At 35.0% G+C, this 10,209-nt stretch overlaps 1 protein-coding gene across 1 annotated transcript; it reads left to right on the top strand.

Moving 5' to 3' along the window:
* The first annotated feature begins 4,752 nt into the window (after positions 1-4,752).
* Positions 4,753-8,789, top strand: LOC133867976 (tubulin beta chain). The gene is made up of 3 exons (XM_062304755.1): positions 4,753-5,281; positions 7,002-7,271; positions 7,852-8,789. The coding sequence occupies exons 1-3, from the start codon at positions 4,888-4,890 to the stop codon at positions 8,526-8,528; spliced, it is 1,341 nt and encodes a 446-aa protein (XP_062160739.1). The 5' UTR covers positions 4,753-4,887; the 3' UTR covers positions 8,529-8,789.
* The last annotated feature ends 1,420 nt before the right edge of the window (positions 8,790-10,209 follow it).

The following is a 10,209-nucleotide window of genomic DNA, read 5'->3' as shown; positions in this document are numbered from 1 at the left end:
TGTTAGCTAGTATCCACGATTGCAATGTCGAAAATAATTTTGATGGTACAAAATATTGTTGTTGATATTAAATAATATTAATTCAAAATAATAAAAATAAAATAAAATAAAATTAAAGTAAAAAAAAATCTCACAATGCTATAGATTCGTGCATCTCGGATTTCATAACTCGGTATGTGCCAAAACCGTCCGTAATTAGATACGGACGGTTTTGACCCTAACCGTCCATAAACACTTATGGACGGTTCGGAAAAAACCATCCGTAATTGCGGACGATTTTACTAAAACCATCCGCAAATTTAAATTCCGACCCAATTTCACGGACAGTTTAAAACTGTTTAGGAAAAACCGTCTGAACCTTTTTCTAGATGGTTTTTTTCAATTTTTGGACGGTTTAAAACAGTCCAAAAATCCCCTTTTTTTAGTAGTGTTATTACGCAATCTCTTAAAATTAAATTATAGAGTCTACATTCGTTAAGAATACACTTTCAAAAACGAAGATCAAATAGAACAAGTTGAACAACACGTATCTTTTCTTGTGGAATGATAATCTAAAAAATATTTTTTATTTTTTACAAACAATAGCACGTACGTATAAAGAGTGTATATAAAAATTGTCTACTAATTAAGTGCTCTTTTGTGAGCATTTTATAAATGAGAAAATTAGCTTACAAAGTAAGCTAACTCGCAACGGTCAGGAAAATAGTTAATGACCAACGGTTATAAAATCAAAATAATTCAATTGCTTTATCAATGACAAATGGTCATAACCATTAATAGAAAATCCTTAATTTGGTTATAAAATATTAATAGCATACGGTCATAACTGATTTTTCCTTCTTAAAATTAAGGGAGGGCATCCGTTCGGTAGGCGGTTAAGTCTGTTAATTCTTCGGTTAACTGACTTTTGTCGGAATGCAGTCGGTGAATTTATTTCGGTTAAGTTGGTTAAGCAGTCGGTTTAAGTCGGTTAAGCGGTTAATAGGCGGTCGGTAAAGCGGTTAATAGGTGGTCGGTTAAGTCGGTTAATATTCGGTTAACATGGGTAATGAAACGACGTCGTTTTAATTTTTTTAAATGAAAAAAATAGGATCAAACATTTCGTTTTTACTAAAACGACGTCGTTTCGTTTTATGTCGGTTCAGCTAATCGGTTCGAAATCAAAGGCGGTTTGGTTCGGCTCGGTTACCGCTTAAAATGTGGTTTGGTTCGGCTCGGTTACCAAACCAGCTTTCGAAATAAAATTTTATACCGACTACCGAACCGAAAATTAGTCGGTAGAGTCAGTAGGTGGTCGATGACGGTTCGGTTCGGTAAGCGGTTGGTAGGCGGTAGGCGGATAATTTGCCCACCCCTACTTAAAACTCATGTAATGATAAAGGGTAATAATTAAACGAGAAAAACTTTTAAAACAATTTTAATAATTAATTAACCAATCGGAAATTGTTCGTAACATTAGAACATGCAATTAATAGTGATTCTTTTAAGTGGGAAGAGAGTTAGAAGAATAAGGGGGTGCAGGGTGACCAAGTATTAGAGAAAGTTAATGTAAGAGTTTTGAATATGCATAGAATGGTTAACAATAATTTATATTTAGTTTTTCTTTCGTTTCATTGTTGGTATAAATTTTTGTGTAAGTTATACTTTGCCTTTCAAACTATTACTTCAATTGTATACATACATTTAAACTTTGGCCCAATCAACTTATTCTTATAAATTACAATTTTGTTGCGAGTTGCACCTTGAGTTAGATTGAAGTTTTAAATGTGGACGGAAAACATGTCACGTGTATGAAGCAAGTTGTAGTAAGTCAAAGTTTAGAAGTGTGAGTACAAATGGAATGGTACGCAGTTGGAAGAAGTGTACGTAATTTAAATTTACCCTATAATATATGTATTGTGTCTATATGACTCTGAACCATGTGATGTGAGATTCATGTTTCACAGATTCTGTTAACTTTAACAGCCTAATCTGACTCGATGTGCAATTAAGAACAATGGTAGTTTATAAGAGTGAGTTAAAGTTTAGAGATATGAGTGCAAAATATCAAGTGGTAGTTTGTAAGGGAAAAATGTAATTTACCCTAATTTTTAAATACTTTTGCATTGAACAGCTTTATGCGATTCAAGAGAGAAGATATAAGGATATTTTAGAAAGCATAAATCACTCCTATAGGATGCCTAAGAATAAACCAAACATTGAAATTTCATATTCTCGAGAATCCTATTAGGTTTATAATCATTCCCAAACATGAGTTTAATCACATTCTCGAGAATCTAGATTTTTAGGCATCACATTTCCAGGAATGTGGATGCCAAATAGAATATTAACGAATGCATTTAACGAAAACGTGATTTTAAAAAAGCAGTTAGGGTTTAGTAAATTCACGATTTGGCGCAGTTTGATTTTTAAGATTGTGCATTTTAAAAAACTCATTCAGCATTCCCTTACATGTGCTTTCAAAATGTAGATTTTTCCATATTTACAAACTGTCATTTTTTACAAAAGCACTCTCAAATGAGATAATTTTCACGATTTTATTTAAAAACACGCTTTTGACCTGCAAAATTGCAAAGCCAAATAGACTCTAAATTCTTTAAACCAAACGCCACGTAAATGTGTATAAGATGACGAGGATTCACCTAAAGGGCTTGATTTTGGAAAGCAAGATTTTGGTAAGAGAATCCCCTTCTAAAGTGAAGTTACCCAATCCACATAGTCATAATAAGAGTTGCAAGGGCTTATCCTTTTGAGTTAGAATCGCTGAGAGGACAATTCTTGGTTCATGCATGAAGAGGTTGACCATTACTCATTAGCATCATTCATGGCAAACAGTTGCAAGCCTACAGAAAATTTACATCAAAACTTATGCTGTAGAATCTTTGTTATTCCTTTTACTTTTTTTACTTTTTGACTTTTTGGTTAGATTTGAAGGTTAAAGGTCGATGCAAATTGATAGTAAGTTTCTTGAAAATTACATCCAATATAGCGAGAAAGGAAAGGCACACGTTGCATCAAGATTGAGTGAGTAGCAGGCCAATTGGTTTTCTCTTTACGGATAGAAATTAATTACAAATCAATTTAATAAAGGGATAAGTATCAAAGTAAGTGCTTTTTACGTATTTTTTTTAATAACATTAATAAAAAAAATTGTGTAATTTTTTAAATTATTTGTCTGAATTTAATCGAGATAATTTATACAGGGAATTATGAGAGACTACTTATGAGACCCAATTACCTGACCAAATAAAAATTAGGCTGCCTAACTACTTATCCGGTTAGGTAGATCTCATAAGTGGTATCTCACAATCACCTGTCCGAATTCTTTCAAATTCGAATAAATAATTTGAGAGGATCCTGATAGTTTATTTTAAAAACACATATAACTCTATTAAACTAGTCTATAGGTAATTGCTACAAATCAATTTGTAGCTAATTTTTGTCTTTAGTTCACTATATATTCATCGAACTTCTCTGTATGTATAGTTGTTCTATACTTAATGGTGGTTCCTTTAACATGACATGCTAACTCCCAATCGATCTCTCTTAATCAAATAGATGATATAAAGTGAAGAGTCTCACTTTCAAGTTTGTTGGTTGGCAATGAAAAATATGTAATAGTAGATAAACTTAAATAGTGACAGGAAAGATGAAGAGTGTGGTTACAGATTTATGTGGCGGTTTACATAATACTTATTATGTTAGTCATTACAATGTAGAACGCTACGTGACAATCTACATTACACTTTTCACGTTTATAAATTAACGTTGCAGTCCACGCTGCAAGTACCATGTCAATCACTAAAATATAAATTGTTACATGACCGTTCACGTTAGGGGAATATAAACGGGGCGGTTATTAACCGCTAACCTCAACTAGATGATCGGATAATCGTCTTGGCCGGTTGCGGTTAACGGTTTTAAGGATTTATGAAAGCGGTTAATAACCAAGCAATTACCCGGCAATCGGTTTTATAATATATATTAAAAATAATAATAATAAAATATTGTTTTATTAAGTCTTTCTAATAATACTTTAATAATACTTCGTAGTCATGATGCACAAAATCATTGTGGTTGTTGAGAATTTGCCGGAAACTCCCTTATGGGGTTCACAAAATGGGGTCATATATATATATATATATATATATATTGGCTATATAACAAAAAAAACATGAGTTTATAGGACCTATAAATGAGATTCAAATAAGGCTCCATTAAAAGTGGCACAAAATACCTATTATTTGAAAAGTGGTTAGCCATTAATAATTGGCCTTCAATAGTCGGTTGTTGTTGCAATTACTTGAAACTGATAATTGCTAAAGTGGTTGCAGTTATGACACATATTTCTTGTGACACATATTTTCATAAAATATAAATTGCTAAGAAAATTGTAATAATAGTTTGAGGGACATCGCAAATTGCTAGATAATTTTAGGAAAAAGTGTTTCAATTGATATTTGAAAAAACATTGTAAATTGCCGATGAAGAGAAAAAACTCCCAAAAAAAATTTTATTTTTATTTTTATTTTTATTTTTGGCTTCCTTGAAACAAAAGAGAGAGAAAAATCTTGTCACAAACAGCTCTCCTAGACCCCCCCCCAAAAAAAAAGAAAAAAAAAAAAAGAGGTGAGATGAGTGTTTCCTTACAGCTCATTGGCCCAAATTTAAAAGTTAGAAAGACCCGCAAAAACCCTATTTTTCCAAATATACCCCAAGCCAGGTCCCCCTATTTACACACCCAACCTCACTACCCTTCTTTACCCTCCAGTTCCATCCATTTCCGACACAGCCTAAACCCATCTCCTCTCTATCTGTTCCGCACTCACAAACCTCCGAACTTTTCCTCACTTTCCCGAGAAACCGAAAGAGAAAAATCGGATAACTATGAGAGAAATCCTGCACATCCAGGGCGGGCAGTGCGGCAACCAGATCGGGGCCAAGTTCTGGGAGGTGATCTGCGACGAGCATGGCATCGACCACACCGGAAGGTATAGCGGCGACTCGGAGCTCCAGCTCGAGCGCATTAATGTCTATTACAACGAGGCCAGCGGCGGCCGATACGTCCCTCGCGCGGTGCTCATGGATCTGGAGCCGGGGACCATGGACTCCGTCCGATCCGGGCCGTTCGGGCAGATCTTCAGGCCTGATAACTTCGTCTTTGGGCAGTCCGGTGCCGGGAACAATTGGGCCAAGGGGCACTACACCGAGGGCGCTGAGCTCATCGACTCAGTGCTCGATGTTGTCAGGAAGGAGGCCGAGAATTGCGATTGCCTGCAGGGTAATGTGTTCTCCGAAACTTCTTTTTGCTTTTGGTTTCTTTCTCTTTTCTTTTTTGGTGTGTTGGTGTTTGAGTTTTAGTCGTTGTGCGTGTGTTTTCTACGGATCTGTTTGTGTATTATGTGGAAATTGGTGTTTCGTCGTTGACTTGGTGTTTTAGGTTGAGGATAGCTTTGATCTGAGTGTTGGCGTTGTAGGAATATGGATATTATGGTTCATTTCTTTGTGATTTATCGGCTTTTATTTATTTATTTTTCTAATTTTGCTTGCTAAGAGGTTGTTGCTCTTTCTCATCATCATTGATAATTAACATTATGTATATATTAGAGGGTTTTTTTTTTTTTTTTTTTTTTTTTTTTTTTTTTTTTTTTTTTTTGGGAAAAGTGTAGATCTGTCGCCTAGGATCGGGATTGATTCTTGAGTATTGAGATTTGGTCCAAGCATCTTATGTAGCTTTCTAGCACTTATCGTTGGTTCTGATCACATACTTATGGATTCTGGTTTTGATAAAACTTTGGTCGATTACTGACCTACGTCCGAATTGCACTTTTCTGTTGCTGCTTGCAAAGTTTATTATTCTCGGTTCCAACTGGTTATGTTTTATATCTCATTTGTTTATTTAAGTAAATTGGTAGTTTGAGAATCCCATTTTGATTATCTTAGTTGGTTGAATTGTGGTGTGTGCTCTCGGATTTAAGGCCTCAATTGGGACTCTTTTCTTTTATTGTTCAATCTTTCTGTTTCTTTGTTCATGTTTGGGGATTCATCAACTCTAGTTTTGTAACCACCTGAATTTATTGTTATTTACTGGGATCTTAATTCTTTCTGCCCTGAAGATTTGCACTTTAGAAGAGCTTAGTTATTTCTGCCCTGACAATTTGCACTTCAGAGGATTCACCAAGGGCTGGATTTTTCTCTGATAAGTTTTGGTTGAGATTGAAACATAAGCACTCTGGTTATAGCATGAGAATTGAGGAAATAATTTTAACATGGTTCTCTTCTGAATCTAGGTTGCTGTTTTTAGTTGATGGTTAATAAGGTTAGTAATATGTGAGAAATGGATTATATTCTCATAGTAGCTTCCATTTGCATTTATCCTTATTTGAGTCCATATTTTTCTTTTTTAGTTTGTGTCAAATCTGATGCTAGATTTGAATTCCATGATTTGGAACTTTATACTGGATGATTGTCATTATGAGAGATGTCCAGGAATTTCCCTTTCGGAGCTTTTTGAAGTAACTGGCAGGAGTTGCCTTAGCTCAGACTGTTTTTATAGGTTTGCACTTCTCGTCTGTCTTGTGATCCCAGATTTTGTTTTGTAGTATGATGTATATAAAAGACCATTTTTTTGTTAATTTTTTTAAAAAATTGTATGCGTTTTAGGGCTCAACAAAGTTGTGCTTTTATTGGTTGCTATCATCTTATTTGCCTGTGAATTTTATGTTAGTGCTCAACAAAATTGTGCTGTAATTTGATTGCCATTGTCTTCTATGTTCGCATAAGGAAAATATATTGTCAGAAATATAAATTTTGTGGTAATCTTGTCATCGGATGTTGTGACTTGAATTCTATTCTCTCTTATGAATTATGTGATGTTCTCTGTTAAACTTTCTGTAACATTTTACAGTCTATATCATTTGAGAACTCTCTCTCTCTCTCTCTCCCAGAGTTTATTAATGCTGTAGCATTGCAGTATTCTAACTCCATATGTTTTTGAGCAGGATTTCAAGTCTGTCATTCGTTGGGCGGAGGAACGGGCTCCGGAATGGGAACCCTTCTCATTTCCAAGATCAGGGAGGAGTATCCAGATCGCATGATGCTGACATTTTCTGTCTTTCCTTCACCCAAGGTGTCTGACACAGTTGTTGAACCATACAATGCTACCCTTTCTGTGCATCAGCTTGTTGAGAATGCTGATGAGTGCATGGTCCTGGACAACGAGGCCCTGTACGACATCTGCTTCCGCACTCTGAAGCTTGCAACCCCTACTTGTAAGTTCAAAGTTTATATATCTAAATTTTGACACTTACAGTAGATGTACATTGAAATTGGAAATTAGTCATTATCATTATCAATGCTACTTTCTATAATATTACTACTACCTTTACACCTGTATTCTAAATAAAGTATGAGATGGAAAATAATATGACAATTTGTTCTCCCTTCCAATATATTATGCCATTTATGAGGATTAATTATTATTATTATGATCTAGATAGGTCTCAATGAGTCTCACTAATTGGTGGTGGTTATGCTTAAATTTGAAGTAAGTTGCTTATAAGTTTCTTTTCATTAGTAGTTAATCTTTTATAATCAGTTGGTCATTAATCTCTCTCCTTCCACCCACCTGCCTACCTACCTACCTACCCCCCCACCTAACTGTTGTATACACTGACAGATTCTTTCTGTTAACAAGTAATGGCCATGAAGATATCTTCTTCTTTTTTTATATATTTTTTATTTATTTTTTTTAAAAAAATAACTGTAAACATGTCATTGTGATACATGTGGAAGAGCATAGCTGATCCTTGACCTGTATACTTTTTGTTGTGTTCTGTTGTCCCATAACAGTTGGCGATCTCAATCACCTCATCTCTGCTACCATGAGTGGTGTCACATGCTGTCTTCGGTTCCCTGGACAGCTGAACTCCGACCTTCGGAAGCTTGCAGTCAATCTCATCCCATTCCCTCGTCTCCACTTCTTTATGGTTGGGTTTGCACCCTTAACATCAAGAGGATCACAGCAGTACCGTGCCCTGACTGTGCCAGAATTGACCCAGCAAATGTGGGATGCCAAAAACATGATGTGTGCTGCTGACCCGCGGCACGGTCGTTACCTAACCGCTTCTGCCATGTTCCGTGGTAAGATGAGTACGAAGGAAGTTGATGAACAGATGATCAATGTCCAGAACAAAAATTCATCCTACTTCGTTGAGTGGATTCCCAACAATGTTAAGTCTAGCGTGTGTGACATCCCACCCAAGGGTTTGAAGATGGCATCCACTTTCATTGGGAACTCCACCTCGATCCAGGAGATGTTCCGGCGGGTTAGCGAGCAGTTTACAGCAATGTTCAGGCGCAAGGCTTTCTTGCATTGGTACACCGGCGAAGGGATGGACGAGATGGAGTTTACTGAAGCCGAGAGTAACATGAACGATCTGGTGGCTGAGTATCAGCAATACCAGGATGCAACCGCTGATGAGGAGGAGTATGAGGAGGAAGAAGAAGAAGAAGACGTTGGTGCTTGATCTTTGTTTTTCAGTTTGCCTGAAAACTGTTATGTTGTTGGCTTACTTCCAGTGAGTGATTATATGTTCTGTTATTCAGCAGTCCAAGTTAGATAGACAAGTTGATGTGTATGGATTGTGGGTCTATGTATAAGAGGTGGGCTTTGGTAATATGCTTTAGTTTGTAATTCGAATCATGTATCTCTGTACCAAGTAGATAGTCTTGAGACATGATTCTGATATATTGATTGTCTATATTATCCATTTCATGATTTTATTTTATTTTTTATTTTATTTTCACTATTCTATGGATTAAAGAAGGGTGCTTGCAATTTGCATTTAGTGGATTTCGTTAGCCCATCTGCCTATGACTGTACCCCGAGAGCCATTTGCTCTTCTGTTATTAATCATAGACCTTTTAAAATATTATCCATGGCCCATGGGGTTAACATCCTTTATAATTCTTTCGGTACTCTATTGTGTAGATTTTTAAAAATCTCAATCATTATTTTCAAATTAAATAGTTAAGATCTTGCTACATTAATATTTATTGTTTCCTTTTTGAATGAGAAAATAGGATAGATACAAATGAGGTAAAATCTCAACAATTTAATTTAGAAAAAAAGTACATGTATCTTCTTCAGACTACTATTCAATTGTTAATGTCCTTTTAAATTACCAATTGTGTCAATGTCTCCTTACACAAAAATGTTAATGTCCTCCACGAGCAACAAAAAGACAAACTGAACTTAAAATTTGTTCATTAATAAAAAAATTTCATTTTAAATTTGAAAAGAAAAATGAAAATTTTTTAAAAATAATAATAATTTTTTTCAAAACGAAAATAAAAATAAAAATAATAAATAAATGAAAAAATAACCGAAAATTATAAAAAGAAAATTAATTTTTTTAAAAAAGGAAAATTAAAAAAAAAGGGAAAAAATGAAATACTGTTTTTTTCTTTTCTTTTCTTTAATTATTAGTTTTCTTAGTTTATTTATTTATTTTTTTAATATATAATTTTAAGAATTTTTTATAATTTTAAGAAAAATATTTTTGCCATTGTGGGAGGATATTAACATTTTTTGGTAGTTTAGGGGATAGTGACATTTTTTAGTAATTTAGGGGGGACATTAACACAATTTGTAATTTGGAAAGACATTCACAATGAGGTGGTAGTTTGAGAAGGGTACGTGTACTTTTCTCTTTAATTTTAAAAAAAATGGCTGAAATTAATGGAAATCTACTGCTTTGTTTGTTTCGACGTAAAAAATTTACTACTCTTTTATTTTCAACGATTTTTCGGTGTTTGGCCGGTACGAAAAAAAAATCACCAACAATGAAAAACGACAGTGGACAAGTCCTGCGATGGTAGCCGGAATCCGGTGGCATTGGCCATATTCTGGCATGACCGACCGTATTTTGGCCAGTTTCCTTAGAATCTAGCAGACCGGATTCCGATAATACTGGTAAGATTTTGGCTAGTGGCTGGATTCCAACGACATTTAGCGGAATCTAGCAACTGTGCCAGATTCTTGTCAATATCATCGAAATATGGCACAGTAACTGGAATCCGGCGACTGTGATTGTGTCGGAAGTGTCCTAAATTGGTGAATTTGGGCATGCGTATGCAACTCATTTGGATCGTAACAAAGTCCAACACCTCCCATTCATGCACAACTGTGCTGTCCATGAAGCTTAC

The sequence above is a fragment of the Alnus glutinosa genome, chromosome 5 (genome assembly GCF_958979055.1).
Source record: "Alnus glutinosa chromosome 5, dhAlnGlut1.1, whole genome shotgun sequence".
Classification (NCBI taxonomy): Eukaryota; Viridiplantae; Streptophyta; class Magnoliopsida; order Fagales; family Betulaceae; genus Alnus; species Alnus glutinosa.
This window is presented reverse-complemented; position numbering and strand designations above follow the sequence as displayed.

Coding starts and splice junctions, on each gene's coding strand:
- LOC133867976 (XM_062304755.1), top strand. CDS start 4,888: ATGAGAGAAATCCTGCACATCCAGGGCGGGCAGTGCGGCAACCAGATC. Junction 5,282..7,001: donor GAATTGCGATTGCCTGCAGG/GTAATGTGTTCT, acceptor GTTTTTGAGCAG/GATTTCAAGTCTGTCATTCG. Junction 7,272..7,851: donor GAAGCTTGCAACCCCTACTT/GTAAGTTCAAAG, acceptor GTCCCATAACAG/TTGGCGATCTCAATCACCTC.